General features: G+C 44.3%; 1 protein-coding gene across 5 annotated transcripts in view; it reads left to right on the top strand.

The window, feature by feature from the left end:
* The window catches only part of LOC308073653 (ras and Rab interactor 2-like), a 52678-nt gene that overhangs the window by 32328 nt on the left and 2957 nt on the right, over positions 1–17393 (top strand). For 4 of the 5 annotated variants that reach the window (XM_080412680.1, XM_080412681.1, XM_080412678.1 and 1 more), the window contains exons 7-12: positions 1414–1505; positions 4056–5555; positions 10998–11080; positions 11577–11802; positions 13154–13285; positions 15659–15822. In XM_080412680.1, coding sequence (XP_080268806.1) covers positions 1414–1505; positions 4056–5555; positions 10998–11080; positions 11577–11802; positions 13154–13285; positions 15659–15822 — 2197 coding nt within the window. Of the gene's footprint in view, positions 1–1413; positions 1506–4055; positions 5556–10997; positions 11081–11576; positions 11803–13153; positions 13286–15658; positions 15861–17393 lie in introns of all 5 variants that reach the window. The other variant, XM_080412682.1, reaches the window with a different exon arrangement.

The raw sequence follows: 17393 nt of genomic DNA, 5'->3' as shown, positions 1-17393 counted from the left end.
CCGCACCAGTAGGAAGGGAGGTCTGTTGCCTCCCACAATTTTCAAACGCCTCCGTCATACAGTCTGGACCACCTCCTCCCAGCTTCCGTTTTGTCTGTAAATCAAATTATTTGAAGCATATATAGCTTGCTGCTTAGCAGAAATGAAAATGAAAACATTATGTTTTAACCCATTGAATCCGGGAACGCATCTCTGTCATTTTAGATTTCTTTGGTTATTCAAAAATAGCAGATATACAAGCTCATAGTGCGGCACTCGCTATTTATGAAAAATCTGGAAAATGTGTGCAAATCTTTGAATATATATTTTTTTAAAGCGAACATTTGTAACTGTCAAATGTCTCAACAAATGTCTTGTATGGGTTTAAACAAATATATTTTCGAGAACGGAACTGACGAACAGATGACAGCTTTCTTTCTCAGCTTTTGGGAGGTGTAGTTCCAGACTATATAGCATTCAGAGGTTGTGGAATAGTAATAAGCCGTCTTGAAGAGAGTAGACCACGGAGCAGTTGGCTGGTCCAGCCGTGCCACAGTGATCAGGTTAAAGGGATTAAGAGCTGGATTCCTGAATGGCCCTGTTGGTCCCAGGAGCCCAAAAGATCAGGGGGGGGGCCTGAAGAAAATTTGGCAAACTGAGACCCACCGTGGGGGCGCCGATAGCCGAGTGGTTAAGGCGCGTACCACATAGGCTCTGATTCCTGACAGCGTATCCTGGGTTAGATTCCGGAGCCCGACAAATCTTTGCTGCATGTCACTCCCCGACTCTCTCTCCTGTCTCTCTTCACTGTGGACTATAATAGAAAATAATTAATAAACTGAGACCCACTGTTCCAGAGCCCGAACCTGAACACATTTAGACCTGAGGCCAATTCGTAAAACCTAAATCCTCGAAAAGCGTTTGTTGCTATATATATAGCCCCACATACACAAGTACATTTTATGAACAGGCTAAGAATACGGTCAGTAGGGCCCCATATAGACTTTTCTGCCCAGTGTCTGAAATGTTGCCTCTTCTTACTAAATGCTGAATATTTAGTATGTTAATGTATTAATGCATTAATAATATACTGTGACATGCATTGCTGAGGTCATACACTGAGTGGCATTTGTGCAAATTGCTAAAAGTTAGCTATGGATCACAAACCACTAGGGGTGTGCCGATATATCGTCCCACGATATATCGCGATACGTTTTCGTGACGATATGTATCGTGTAAAAAAAAATGTAAAAAAATGTTTTTAAAAAAAAGGGAGTTGAGAAATTAGATTTTAAAAAGATGCCTGGTATGAGAAAGCTAAAAAAACGTAAAATGGACTTAAAAAAACAACATCGATACAGAGATGTGGTTCTCTGCCTCTGCCTTAGTTTTCATCATCTTTTCATATTCATATTTTGTTTTCTCTCCACTCAGGGACGTCCTCCCCTTCACACTCAAACTCCCAGAAGCCATTGCATCGGCCAAGACTCAGAAGGAGCTGGAGGAGGTGGCTCAGCTTGGGGCAGGTAAGCCCGATTTATACTTCGCCCGAAAAATTGCCGATCTACAAGCTCACAACACGTCGCGGATGAGACACGTCATGAGCTTGTAGGTGTGCTATTTTCTGCGCGCGACACCAACATATGTATGACGGAGCATAACTTCAGCATTAGTCTTCTGTATTACTTTTATAAGGCAGAATGGACAGAAAGATAACAGAGGCCCAGCTAGAGCCTTTCTATTGCCTTCTCGGGGGATTCACAGAAGGTTTTAGTCACTGTGTGTGATGTTATTCTTGTCTCAGCTGCTGTGAGTCAGCTTCCTATACAAGCTTTGTGCATAGCTCTGTATGCTTTTAGTGGAGGGAGTGGCAACTGAAAGACAAGGCAGCATGCTAACAACACATACTACTAGGGCCGCAACTATCCATTCATTTTCCTATAGTGATCATTCTCAATCAATCAATAACATTTCCGATTAATCGAATAATCGAGAAGCTTTTTAAAAAAATACTGTATCAATGAATCGATGCCCAAAAAGTTTTTCTAATCGACTATATCGATTAGAAAAAAAGAGTCTGATTAACCACTTAAGCCCTGTTTTATTTAGTCGTACAACTTCTCGCAAAAAGAAAAAAAAAACTATTATTAATTTAATAATCAATTAATTCGATTAATTAACTGTTGGACCCCTACATACTACAGCCCATTACTCCACACACAGTCATATTATGCCTGTGAGCACACATCAACACAGACGCACACGTGCATAAACACAACAGGCTTCAACTGCTCTGAAATATGAGTTCCTTCATTCCTTCTTGTGAGTTTGTGTGGGTGTGGGGGCGGGTGTCAGCTTGCATGGTATGGTTCCTACGCCTCCTCTTGCACAGTTGTGCCTACATTACAAACAGGGAGGATTACGAGTTGAGAAATGCTCCTACTCAGAGAGTCAACTAGCTAACTGACACCGTCATATGGGGAAAGTCCCCATGGCCACCGGAAAGCTTCCATTTGAACACAAATATCAGACTAGCTCGGTCTGCTATGGCTTCTCATGAATCTTTGGAGCACAAATGCATGTATGATGTTTAGTTTTTCCGGACAGATACAAAGTGCTATTGAAGTATGAATGCCATTATTGCCTTGCAATGCCCTGACTCTGGCCAGAGGGTATGGAGGAGGATATTGTGGTTGGAGCCACCAGGATTTTATCTGAGGTCATTGCAGGGACAGCAGACTGTGACTTTGTGCCAAGTAAATCCAACTTGGTTAATCATCAGCAGTTTTATGATATAGAATATGAAAGCATCAAATGTAGTCAATCATTGACTCTGTACTGGTGGAGTTAGTTAAGCTTTGTTCAGGTGCATCCATGCTAATGAAACACGGCTATGTTATTCCTGTTCCTCAGCTCTGGAGACGGTTCCCGTTGCTCACGTGTGTCAGTCAGAATGCCGCAGTCAGCTTTCTGGTTGCCCTAGACACCGAGGTATTCTGAGACTTTGAAATGCTTTCACCAGCTGCACCCGACCGCTTTTTACGACCCCAGCAGTTGTTTGCCTTTACATTTTCAACCGAGCTGAGTGGGGCAGGCAGTGCACACACGCATTTCAAAGTAGGCGCTTTTTGATGCCTGTCCCTCTTCATTTGATGAGATAACTCTTTGGTATTAATGTGTTATTGCAGGGTTACAGTAGTGTCTTTGTGTTCAAGTGGTCATCTAAGCTGCATGAGTTATCTCAGGGACCGGCTTGCCAAATGGTAGCGAACAATGGATCAATTCAACAGATATGCATGTCAGCCGGCTAAGAGACCCAAAACAGGAAGGACGTTTTGGTCCAAGTGTTAGAGGACACACGGGGAGATGAGAGAAAAACAGCAAATAAAATAGGGGGTGGAAGCAAGAACTTTGGAATCTCTTTTTATTACACTTTGAGAGTTGAATTGCCACTCCGGGTTTTACTGTGTGGTGTAGCCATTCGGAATAAGAGGGGAGGAGACAACAGAGCAGGAAGGAGGAGTGGACAGGGATTGTGTTCTGTGGTGTGTTTAGCAACCTCCCACTATTTGATTAGCATGAGTGACTCCCTCTCCCTCTCCCTCTCCCTCTCCCTCTCTCTCTCTCTCTCTCTCTCTCTCTGTGTATGTGTTGGCATTCAGTGACTCAGAGTTGAGAGACGCAGTGTCGAACTCACTACGCTTCTGCCACTATTGAGAAGCCAGACCAGTGTAGTATCGGTAGGAAAAGTTAGGAGAATAAGGGAGAATAAGCTGCCTTGAGTCCGAAAACACTTACGGGAAACAACAACACTGTACTGACGTAAGTGGATTATGGTCAATAATGCTGCCTTTTTCTCTGCCCATAATGAAATGTATTGTTTTCTACGCTTGAGTGTCACAGCCGTCTAGCAGTGTGTCGGGAAATAATGCTATTTTGGGCTTTCATTGAGGTTTAGGAGCATGTGTTCTTCATTTGACCGGATTTAAAGACTGCCTCTCCGGGTTTTATTTGTTGCTTATGTGTTGTGTGTGTGTGTGTGTGTGTGTGTGTGTGTGTGTGTGTGTGTGTTACAGGTTTCTGGGACTCTGCACTCAGCAGCCAGCAGCCCACCTCCCCCGCACCGTCTCGCCCTCTGAGTCGTACCCTCAGCCCCCAGCGCAGCCACAGGGACAGGGGAGCGGAGGGGACGGACGCAGGGACCCAGCAGTGGCAGATCGGGTCGCGCCACCACGACAGTGCACCCCCGACCCTGCGCTCCCGCCCCACGACTCGTCCCAACAGGAGCCAGACCATCGGGGCGCTGTGTTTCGTGAACCCTCTCTTCCTGCAGACCCACCACCACCGCCAGCTCGACGGAGAAACGGCCCCTCCCCCTCCTCCTCCGTCACCCCCACGCGTGGCCGAGCTCGGCAGCAGCCCAGAGGACGATGACGCGGACCGGTCGCCGGTGACGTCGTCCGTTCCCAGCGACCGGGAGGACCCGGACCGACGCGCGGCGGACGAGACCGAGGCCAACGGCAAGTCGCGGCCCCCTCCCCCCCGCCCTCCACCGCCCCGCTCCATGCCCCCCCGCCGCCGCCCGGCCCCGCCACCGCCAGGCCCCGTGGCCAAACCCAAGAGCATGCCAGAGAACGCCGCACCGGCGGCTGCCACGCAACACCTGTCCCCCAGCCGGCGCCCGGCGCCCTCTCGCCCCTCCATGGGTGCCAAGCAAAGCAGCAGCACTAGCAGCAGCCCTTCCAAGAAGGCCAGCGCGCCCATCCCCGTGCCCTCCTCCAGCGCGCCTCCTCCCCGCCCCAAGAAGCCCGACCTGGAGGCGCACCGCTGCCACATCGCCCTGGACGACGAGACCATCGCCAAGGCCCTGTCCCGCGCCAAGCTGCCGGCGTGCCAGCCCGCACCCTCCTCCGCGCCGCTGGAGAACGGCGCCGACGGCACCCCTCCGAGCCCGGCGACGCTGAAGGCCGCCAGGTGCGAGGGCGGGGGCCGGCAGAGACTCAGCGACATGAGCATGTCCACCTCCTCCTCCGACTCCCTGGACTTCTCCCAGTCGCCGGGCTTCTCCCTGGGCCTGCCCCCCAGCCCTGCCCAGCAACGCCGCAAGCGGCGGGACACGGCCGAGGACAGCAGCGAGGAGGAGGAGGAGGACGAGGAGGAGGAGGAGGAGGACTACGGCGTGAGCCTGGAGAACGACCTGGACACGGGGCTCCGGCCGCCCTTCAAATCCCGCAGGCGGAGGGTCGGGGGCGTGGTTTTGAGCGGGAGCTCGTTCATCCTCCCCCGGGCCCTCAAGGGCCACTTCCGCAAGGTGAGCGGCGTGTTCAGCTCGCTCATGACGCCGGAGAAGCGCGCGGTGAAGCGGATAACGGAACTGTCGAGGAATAAGAGCTCGTACTTCGGCTCCCTGGTCCAGGACTACGTCAGCTTCGTCCAGGAGAACCGCGGGTGTCACACGTCGGCGGAGGACCTCCTGCAGACTCTCAGGCAGTTCATGACCCAGATGAAGGCCTACCTGCGTCAGAGCTCGGAGCTGGACCCTCCCATCGAGTCGCTGATACCCGAGGACCAGATAGGTGAGTGACGCACCTGACCGCTCATGTGACCGATTAGATTCAAACCGGAGCGTTTTCAAGGCCAACAGGTGAATTGCTCTAGTAGTGTGAGCACTTCACCGCTTTCAACTTGGCGTCCGTATCTTGGGCATGTTTTCAAACGTTATTACTTTACTATTTCTGTAGTACAGTAGTTCGTGTTTACGTATGTGTGTGCGTGTTTGTAAGCATGTCCCAATTTCCTTTAAGTCAGATCCCTCTGTTTCCATTTCATCACAATGGGAAGTGAAACTGCTGTGAGTTAAACATTGAAAGGAAGAAACAGCATGACTTCATTCATTGACAATTCTCTCTAAGTGCCAAGAGACCCTAGTATCTGTGCGACGCTTGCCAATTGCCATATTAGTCTGTTTTAATACAAGTGTTAGTTTACAGAAATGCCAATGTCCACGAGTGACCCTATTCTATTCTAGGCCCCTTGCCTTTAATACCACATAAACCCTGGCGTCCCTATTTTGGACATGTCATTATAGATGGCAATTGTCAAAAATAGCCTAGCCCTATGTGCTTTATAATTTAGACGCCATCGCACAGCGAACTGAGCAGATCTACAAGCCGATATACAAGCAATATATTAACAAACAAGGTATGTTAATATACAAAGATCAGGCTTAAGTGCTTAAACTCACACCACAGCATCACACTTAAGAGCATTTGGAATGGCAGTAATGCTAATGACTCATGAATCATCCTATCACGTCTTCAGATGCTAAATATAAAAATGACCATAAGCATGGCTGCTGGAAAAGAGACAAGACAACCGGTTGGTGGTGGGACGCGCTCGGCTGAGGTCACGACCGATTGTGAAATAGCCTACTCCTTGCTGACTTAACCAGCTTCATCAACGAGGCGTTCCAACTGGATTATAGCGAGAGTGCTTGTGCTCGTCCCTCCTCCCTTGTTCTTTGTAAACAATAACAGCAAGGCCTTGTTCAGAGACAGAGAAGTGGCCCATTCTGCTTCTGCTGACTGAACCACAGAATACGCACATGCAGTCTGTAACACTCACACAAATATTCCCCTGGCATAGGGGAAACGCGCACAAATATAAAGCTGCCCTATATAGCAAGCTGCCCACTCAAAGTCTTTTCTCAGAATAGGAATGATATTTATTCCATGCTTAGAGAATGAGCTGTCCTTGAATAATCCAAGTGAGTATGTAAGTAAACCACTTTCAGGATAGAATCGTCATAACAGATAGATAGATAGATATTGTCATTGTACAAAGCACAACAAAACTTTGCTCTGCAGCAATCCACTCCAAATAGCAGCATAGATCAAAATTATATCGTCTTTGTCGGGTGGAAACCTCATATGTCCAAAACTGTTACTTTTCAGGATTCAAATTCAAAAGTATGAAAAGTAACAGATCTATAAGCTCAAACTGCGTCGTTTTGCGCTGCATTTTGAGCTGCATTTCAAGCTTGTGGATCTGCTACTTTTGATACTTTTGTGTGACGCTGTAGTGTGATCAAGTAGAGCGTTTCTTTGCGAAAAACACCCAAAAAGTTAGAATATGGAGGTAAGAGGTTTCTGCCCGACAGTGGCGATATACAAAAAAAGGGAAAAAGCTGGAAGAGTAGATAATAATAGAGCAGCTGTACTTTAGTGTTGTTTTTGGCATTTTTTTTCTCTCTCTCTTTTTTTGTTCTTTTTTTTTTTTGCATGCAGAGAAATCTAAAGAGTTCAAACCCGGACAAAGACTGGGTCTGATGTCATGTTAACTCCCCTGCAATATGTTCAAAGGAAAATAGAAGTAGGACTCCCAGACAGAATGTTTATGGCGGTAGTGTAGTTACTTTGGACTGGAGTAGAAACCTTCACAACTTAATGGGAAAGAGGAACTGTTTACACTTGAAAGCATTTTTTTTTTTACGCTGGTTAAAACCACTTGAAAGAGTCCCTACTCTGGGGTGAACATTTGGTGAAAATGGCCGATCTACGAGCTCACACAATGGGTCGAGCTTGTAGATCAGCTATTTTCAGATAGCCATATATTTGGTATAGAGAGGTTTAAGTAGTTAAAAGTTAGAAGAAGTTTGTAGTGTTTGCAGAGGGTATAACAGCAAAATCCTGGGTCCATGTTTACAACTCTCAGAGTTAAATTTAACAGTCAGAAGTGAAGAGGTTTTTTCCTTCAGGATGTGATCTTAAAGAGGCAGGACAAGCAGCGTTGCTAGACGGAAGAGTTGGAAAACTGTGGACACACCCTGACTTATGGTGGTGAACAGCTTACCAAGGGTAGTCAGTGTGAGCAGCAGAGAGGATGTGGATCAAAGCGTGAAGCCTTCGTTTTCAGGCTCGTAAATCAGGATTCAAGACATCCAGATGGCACAAAGTTCACGTGCGATGGCCGGAGGGAGGTGCACAAACTGCTGGATACATCCTATAGTTTACTTTCAGTCTGTGGATGTTTGTGTGGACGTTAAGCTATGTCGAACAATCTGTAATAATTGAGTGTATGTTCAAGGATCCTGGGTGTTTATTGTCACGTGTAATACAGCTGGTAGCAGTCTTATATCAGCATTATATCAACACTAAAAAGAAATGAATATATGGTGATTTGGAAAAGATAGTTGTGTGTGTGTGTGTGTGTGTGTGTGTGTGTGTGTGTGTGTGTGTGTGTGTGTGTGTGTGTGTGTGTGTGTGTGTGTGTGTGTGTGTGTGTGGATTTTTGTTAGTGTGCTCATTTGACTCTGGTGCGTGGGCTAGAGCAGTGGCTTTGTAAATAGAACTGTGGTTTTACAAAAAAAGAAAAATGAATGAATGACTATTCTAACAATAGGTTTCAGTATCACCACTATGAGGCTATTTCTCATGTAGAGTTATGATATTGAGACAATTTAAACTACCAAGACATCATATGTCGCTCGAGACCCAAAACAGACCTACAGTATGGTGTCTCCCAGGAACCTTAATGTACAAGAATACATAGTGAATTAATCATTTAAGCCTATTTAAAAAATAGTGCTTAAATGACTATGCTTTTTTTGGGGGGGGGGGCATTTCTGGAAGATTTTTTTTATTTGTTTATGAATATTTCTGAAAATCTTTTGAATTCATCTTTTTGTGTGGGAAAACCTTCCCGGTAAGGTATTTACCCACGACCCATAACAATGGGTCCACACACAGCCCAAAATAGGTCACGACCCTACGTTTGGGAAACCCTGGGCTAGAAGATTGTCATTGTTCGACCTACAAGTCTTTTCTCCACCAGTGTTAATGTTTTACCACCTCAGTAACTCCTTTACCGTTGAGACCTTCAGACAGATTAGTCGGCTAAATGGAACAACACAACAAACATTGCTCAACCTACAAAGCCTCTCCATTACAGGAAATGAGCAGTAAGGAAATGTGTGTGTTTCTGTGCGCGAGGCTTGCCCGTGCATGAGTGCGTACACAACATCAAACATTTAGTGGTGTTGTGCCGGCGTATAACGCACAACCTATGTCCAGTAATATGCGCTTATTTCCCAATGTACTTCCCTTCGTTGACATAAGAACCAGAGTGTGTTTGTTCAGCAATTGAGTGCACTGTAAACAACCCAGGTTTTCCCCTGGTCGTGAATTGTGATTTATTTGCGTTAGCGGTGTGTTATAAAGGCCTACCAAGCATTTCCCTCTCTGGCTACCTCCTGTGTTGGAGCTGTCTCCTTACAATAAGCAGAGCTGCTGTCTTGTCCAAGGTCAAAAAGGTCACCCCATGCTTCCCCGGCCTTTCTCTGTGTAGCCAAAAGGTGAAAGTGGGCCACATGTCTTGGGGGGGTTGTTTTCCTGGAAAAGACAGGGCTCCTGGCTCTGGACAGACACACACACACACACACACACACACACACACACACACACACACACACACACACACACACACACACACACACACACACACACACACACACACACACACACACACACACACACACACACACACACACACACACACACACTCTCTCTTTCTGTTTTGCCAAGATGATTTGTGAATAATCTCTACAAAGCCATTGACTTAACCTACGTAAACCCTCTATACTTAGTAAAGTAAAAGTTGACTGGGGCCGGCTCTGTAATTGCTCCGCTCTTTTTCTCCCTCTACACCGAATCTCTTCGCAAGCGATGCATTGTGAACTTGTAGATCGGCTATTTTCTGTTGCGCCTGAATGTTCCCCCCAGAATAGGGATGCTACGGTTCAAAACGGCAACTAATCTGATATTAAACTTGAATTCTATCATTGTATTGTGAGGACGACATGCAACAATCTGACAAAACACTTCCTAGCTGGGTCGGGGTGTCAAGAGCTCAAAAGTGCTGGAAAATTACTGCCAGCCTACGGTAGACTCGGCAAAACGCACCGTTTTACACAGACTCTGCGATTTTCCAGTACAACAGAGCGAGCTTGTGACACACACAACCTGTTGGGAACTGTTAGTCAGATTTTCACATTCTTCCCACAATAGAACAATAGGATTCCGATGAAATACCGGCAAAGCTGTCCTCATAATCATTAAAAACTATGAATGAGTGTTCCAGTCTGATGACATCTTTGAGTACCCCTCTAAAAAGTACATCAGAGTAAAATTATTTTGTTCTGGTTCCTCATACAATATAGCAGCAATAGAAAATAATATAATAGTAAGAAAACAACAGAGTTTTTTTAGGGTTTTGTGTGCGTGTGTGTGTGTGTGTGTGTGCGTTTGCGTGCGCGTGCGTGCGTGTGCGCGTGTGTGTGTGTGTGTGTGTGTGTGTGATGATCTCCCCCATGTAGTCAGAACTCCTCATTTTCCACCACAGTCTTAAAACTCACCTCTTCAGAATCTACCTCACCCCCTAGCACTACTCAATCCTTGTATCCCTTCTTGTCACCTATTGTTTTGATAGATGCTATTTACATTGTCTAATATGCAGGTATGTTGGTTGTTGTTTTGCTTGGCCACAGATACTAAGAATGTTATTTAGATAGATAGTATGTTGTTTAGACAGATGCTGGGTTCACCTGGTATCCTAGTTTCCTTGTACCAATACGTTGTTTATCTTTGCACACTACTCGCGTGACCGTAGTTAACCCTGTCATTTATTAACTACTGGCTAGGGTCAATGCCATTTACTCTGATCTCGTGCTTGGAAGCTGCTCTGCATAAGAGCGTCTTCTTAACCACTTAAACCCTATACACTGAACTTTGTTGTGTGAAGTATGTAGAAAACAAAAGAGCCAGTGTACAAGCTCACAACTCATTGCAAAGTGACGCATTGTGAGGCTGTAGATCTGCTATTTTTGCTGAATGTTCGCCTACTTCGGCATGCCCATAAATTAGGGATGCCAGGGTTCATGTGGTTGAAAGCCTACATTTTGTGTGTGTGTGTGTGTGTGTGTGTGTGCGCGTGTGCGTGTGCGTGTGCTTGTCATTCCACAGACCAAGTGCTGGAGAAGGCCATGCATAAGTGTGTCCTTAAACCACTGAAAAGTGTGGTGGAGGTGGCCTTGCACGACTTCCAGGTGAGAAGACATAATGATGAGCATGATTATTCCTTGCAGTGTGTTTCCTTTCCTTGCTACCGTACCGTGGCAGATAGTCACACATCGTACAGTACTTTGACACCTCTAGCAACCATAGAGCTGTCACATGCACTATGCAGTGCTATAATGAAGTGGTTCCAAAACACCGGTCCAGGTGTGTCTAGGTGTGCCTTGGGACAACCACACATTATTATTGCAATATATAGAACTATACAAGCAGTTATGAATAACCTCTTAAATCAGTATATTTAAGCCACCTTCAATCTGGCGTCCCTATTTTGTGCATGCCATTGCCACGGTGAAATTCTTATTTTTTTACTTGTGAAAATAGCCAATATACAAGCTTGAGTCTCTTTCCACTATGAACAGGTGTACCTTGAGATTTAGACTTTCACATGGGTGGGCTTTGGGCACAGAACCTTTGAAAAGCACTGCAAAAAAGGTCACACCTTTGGATCCTTCTTGTGTTCTTCAGGTGAGCAGTGGAGCTTGGCAAGCGCTGAAGGAGAACCTGGCCCTGGCTAAGTCTAAGAGACCCCAAGACCTCGGGGTGGACGGGGCTGTGCCCCCCGACACCGTGGCCATCGAGAAAATCCGACACAAGTTCGTCAACATGAGGAAGTTGTACTCTCCAGAGAAGAAGGTGTCCCTGTTGCTGCGAGTGTGTAAACTCATCTATACAATCATGCAGGATAACTCAGGTATGCTGAAGGAAGGAGTATTGAAGTGTGTGTGTACTTGTATTACTGTACTTGTGATGGCTACATGTTCCCCAGAAGTATAGTAGAATTCGAGAATTGGACGATGTGGAGACAATTTAACTGCTCACTCCTCACAATAGAAATGTTTGTTTTATGGTAGAAAAATAGAATCATGTGGATTTCGGGATCCACATGGAAACAGTGTGGCTCCAGTGTGGATCTCGGACTTCATGTGACCAGCCTGTGTCATCTCTCAGTCATTTATAATGTCAGATTTCTATGAAATATATATGGTTTATGGTTTCAGCCTGATAAGAGCTCCAGAGATATGTCCATTATAATATTAATATATATATTAATATATATATATATGTATATGTGTGTATATATATATATATATATATATATATATATATATATATATATATATATATATATATATATATATATATATATATATATATATATATATATATATAATATATATATATATTATTTTTTTATCCCACGATTTTGTAACCCATATTTTTTAACCCAGTGCCAATTGCCTATGTAATCCTGGGCGCTACTCTCCCTCTGCCAGCCTAGGGAGAGCCCAAGCTGAAGCTCATGCCTCCTTCAATGCATGAGGAGCGAGCAGGCCGCTTCTTATCACCCGTCCATTATAAAATTTAAGTTATTATTGTTTTAGTTTTTTTTTTAAATAATATTTTGGTAAAATAATAACATTAGTGGAGGAGGTACTACTGTGACCTGCTGGCAGCGTGCACAAGAAATTTGGCGCTGATCTGTTTGTGAGATTTGCTCTAGGCACACAGACAGCCCTATAGATGGCTATACTCCTGTAGAGCCACACCATAAACATATTTGGTGAGTTAGGCTTACAAGTAGGAAAATATTCGTATTAGGCATTTATAGGCTAGGTTTAGGGGTTGGGTTTAGGATTAGGGTTAAAGTTATGCTTGAGGTATACTTAGTTTTATGCTTGAAAAAATACTTCAAGCTCACAATGCACAGTAAGCCAAAAGGCTTTTTGGTTAAGGTTAAAAATGGTACACACAAAAAAGGTAATAATTGCATTTATAAACTGCCTTCCTAAATGTTTGATGTGCTCATAAGTATAGTAATACAAAGGTTTGTGTGCGTGCGTGCATGTTTGTTTGTTTGCATGCATCCCTGTCTGTCTGTCTGTCTGTCTGTCTGTCTGTCTGTCTGTTTGTTTATCTGTCTGTCTGTCTGTCTGTCTGTCTGTCTGTCTGTCTGTCTGTCTGTCTGTCTGAACAATGTACCTATCACACCCATCCTCCTTACCTTGCCTCCCCGGTCTGTTGTCCGTTTCCTTGCACCCTAGGGAGGATGTACGGGGCCGATGACTTCCTGCCCATGTTGACCTACGTGGTGGCCCAGTGTGACATGCCTCAGCTGGACTCGGACATCCAGTACATGATGGAGCTATTGGACCCTTCTCTGCTGCATGGGGAAGGTGGGCTCCGTTCATTTTTGCTTCTTTAGGCCAGTGTGGTTCTCAACCTGTGGGTCGGAGAAGCAATTTATTTTCAGTTAAAACTGATTTTGGTATATGAGTTAATCAATGAGTGAATACATAAGTTTAAAATATAGTTTTTTTTTATCAAGGTGGTACTAAACAGACCATAAAGTGCAGCAATTTTAGGAATATATTCAGAGATTCAGGTAGCCTATATCAATTCAAGGACCTTCTGTAAACTCAAGCACAAGTAAAACACAATACTTTCAAGTACACAATACTTTCAAGTACATTCCAGAACAGTGGAAACCCTGACCATTAAGAGAAATAAAAATAATCATGTCTTGATTGACCTTATTGTCCAATATCCTGTATGAACAAAGTAACAAACCAGACTAACAAAAACAAAACTCTCATGTTTTTATCCACGCTTCCATCAGAGAGTTTTTCTAAATTTCCCATCCACTGGGCCAAGCAAAGCAGTCTGATCGGCTTCTTCTCCCATTATGTGCACTGGGGTTTGTTGTCTGTTGGTTGGTGCACTGGTATGATCGGTACGCCTGAAACTCGTCCAGTGAGAGAGGTTCCGTGGTGCAAAATCTAAGCGCGATTAAAATGCAATACATTTCTTTGCATTTAATTAATCGAAATTAATCAATTAAAGTCTCAGCCCTAGTTTAAGTGGTTAACTGTCTGAAAATACAACATGAATCCAACACTGATGATAGCGCTGTCAAAACAAGTCTATGAATCCATCTATGAAAAGGTTTAATCTGCAACATAATGTTATATACAATATGTAGTGGGGGGTCCCTGCTTCATCTCTCTCTCAACTAAGGGGTCCTTGGCCTGAAAAACATTGAAGACCCGGCTCAGTCACGGGTCATTCAGAAGAAGTGATAACAAATAACAAATGTATGCCTGGACCTATTAACCAATTAAACCTTACAGTATATATATTTCATTGACCGGAGTCCCCCAGTGGTCCATACTAGGCCGCCTCCTTTTTCCCCTCTATACCAAATCTCTTACAGCATGGATTCTAGGGTATTATGGGTATTTAGGGATGCAAGGGTTCATGTGGTCAAATGAACTGGTCAAAGTTTAGTATGTTTTGCAGGAAGTATTTTAGTGTTGTTCCACCGGAAGGCAGCTATTTACATTTGAATAGCTGTGTTCATATCAGTGAGGAAAGGAAATGTCGGGTATTTTGCATTAGCGCCCCCCTCCAGTAACTGATGGCATTGTTATTCTTATTGCAAGGATGCAGGTAAATAACTCTACATCCTGTGTGAGCTGGAGAATGTTATCAGTTACTATCACTGAGGTGCTAGGCAACCGGAACATTGTGTAACACCAGAGGTCTTTTTGCCCCATAGATTCTTGCAGGAATTTGTCATTTCCCTTTGATCAAGACAGCCAGTGAATGTAGTTCATTAGACAGCTTGAGCAAAGTGAGGCTTTGGGAGGAAACGGCCATGTTGATGTTGGTAGGAAGTTCCAGTGGAAAGGTTGATTTGAATGGATTGGAATGGGTTCAGATGTTACCGTTCCCAACCACTCCCTATTAAGAAATGTGTTCCTTTTTTTTAAAGATTATTTTTTTTGGGGGGCTTTTTCTGCCTTTATTGATAGGATAGTGGGCTGACAGGAAATGGGGAGAGCGATGGGGGGTGACACACAGCAAAGGTCGTCGGGATCGGGAGGCGAACTCGCGACACGCTGTCAAGCTGGATTACCAGCATATGTGATATGCACCTGGACCGCTAGGCCAGTGGGCGCCCTGTGTTCCTTTTAACATTATTATTTATGGTGCTTCATAAGATCTGACTAGTCAATTTCAGGTGTGTGTGTGTGTGTGTGTGCGTGTGCGTGCGCGTGTGCGTGCGCGTGTGTGCTCATTAACCACTATAAACTATATTCATTAATCTTACTATTAACTTCTGGTGGGCAGCAAAAAAGTAGACGATCTTCAAGCTCATAACACATGGCATCGTGATTTGTCAAGATGTCGCAGATCGGCTATTTTCGAAATAGTTTGAATTCTTTTAATAACTTTTGATATAACGGCATGCCTATAATGACATGGCCAAAACAGGCCGGGTCGAAAATAATGAATACATTATTGGTCTGGAGACCACTACTGGTCGCCTACTGGTTCCATTTGTACAATCTCAGAGTTAAATAAACAGATTGATTGGTAAATCGGGGTCCCAGAGATAAACATTTTGATCAAATGGGCATCCGTGGCCTAAATGATTGTGATGTAAAATGACACAGATGCTTTCCCGCTTTTAATGTGTTAATACATCCACCCTCGCCAACCCGTCCATTCATACCCCGTTTCTCCTTTGGAACCTTCTCCCTCAGGAGGCTACTACCTGACCAGTGCCTATGGAGCCATGGCCCTCATCAAGAACTTCCAGGAGGAGCAGGCTGCCAGGGTGCTGAGCTCCGAGGCCAGGAACACCCTGCACCAGTGGCACCGGCGGCGCACCACCCAGCGCATCGCGCCCTCTGTCGATGACTTCCAGGTATCAAGCCATACCTGAATCCACCTTGAGTCCAGGCAGTGAGTCTAAGTTGTCCCCCCACAGCTCCAAATTTAATCTTTTGGCATCAGAAGAGTGCATGGAAACTGCTACCTATCAGAGAGGGTTCGTTCTCTGATGTTGTTCTCTTGCATATTTTTTATTGAACATTAACATCTTAAAAAGGCACTCTGTAATAATTTTGGCATTAGCGTTGAGTTAGGAATGAATTCCTGCCAGGGAACAAAAGGGGTTGCTGATTGCAATTAAGCGGCATTTAGGTTTGATATTACTATACTGTATGTCTTAACAACATTGCTAATGTCTTGTCTCATCTCACTTAACCCATGACTGTCTTGTAGTTTTGTGTGCAAATTGTGTTTTTGCATGTGTGTGCACAAAGTCTAGTCTTGAAACAAGCTTCATATTGTGCATCCTTATGGCGCTTTTCCACTGGAGCCAGACCGATATATCAGTTTGGCCAATATGTATGCCATTATTTGACTTTTTATGTGGTATCAGCAGCAACTATTTAGCCGATGTGTCCCGTTTTTAACCACTTTAAACCTGGTGTCCCTATTTTGGACGTCATTACATTTCAAACATTTTTAAGATAATTTTACAAGCTCATAACACATTGCATTGCAATGCATAGTGAACTTGTAGATAAGCTATTTTTGTAATTTTTGGGGGCTTATGGTTAAATAGAGTTTTTATCCACCAAAAGATGAAATGTTCTCAAATAGAGTTTTTCAAATTGATTAGAAGATTTTTTACTTTTTGATGAAATATTGGTCAAAACATCAGTGATCGCTTGTCTAGGACTTGGCATCGGCATTGGAACCACAAATCTGGCATCGGTCGGGCTCTATTTTCCATTGCATGGTGCCGGCTCGACTCGACTCTACTCGCTTAGTTTTCCACTGCAGATAGTAGTTGTATCCTTTCAATGTACAGCAGCTGTTTGTCATAGCAATGTCCAACCCTCTGCTTAGGGGAGAGCTCAAAAAATAATGGTGATCCAATATCTGTTTGGCCTATACAACAAACAGTTTCTCATAACATTTTAGGTGAATGTAAAAGTTTGTTAACAGTATTCTGGAGATTTCATGCAGTATAGGGTACAATGATAGGGTATAATCAGTAATCTGTAGTGTTTTCACGTTACCTTTTGGTATCGTCTCTGCTCACTTTGAACCTCAACGGAGGTGATACAAAAAGAAAAACCCAACCAGGCACTACTTTTGCCCAATGGAAAACCAAAAAAAAAGCAAATAGAGTCGTGTTGAGCAGTGGAAAAGCACCATTACATTCCATAGTTTGGTATTGTGTGTTGCCCCTGTTATAACGTATCATATTCCAATTGCTGGAATTTGCTATTTCATTCTTTTAAGGCTTGTGTGCATCTGTTGTTGTCTGGCTATAGTTTCTGACTTGCATAATACATTCTTTTTGTTTCATTCCTTTTGTCTTCTTTGTGGAAGTTTTGGCCTGTTCTAGCATTTGTTCTGTTGGTGGCATTCGTGAAAAAGGCTTTGCTATACTAAACTAAACCTAAGAACTAAGAACAATTG

This window comes from Gymnoscopelus braueri (genome assembly GCF_963280865.1).
Source record: "Gymnoscopelus braueri genome assembly, chromosome: 2".
In the NCBI taxonomy this organism is placed as follows: domain Eukaryota; kingdom Metazoa; phylum Chordata; class Actinopteri; order Myctophiformes; family Myctophidae; genus Gymnoscopelus; species Gymnoscopelus braueri.
The sequence above is the reverse complement of the archived record's forward strand: the minus strand, read 5'-3'. Positions and strand labels throughout refer to the sequence as shown.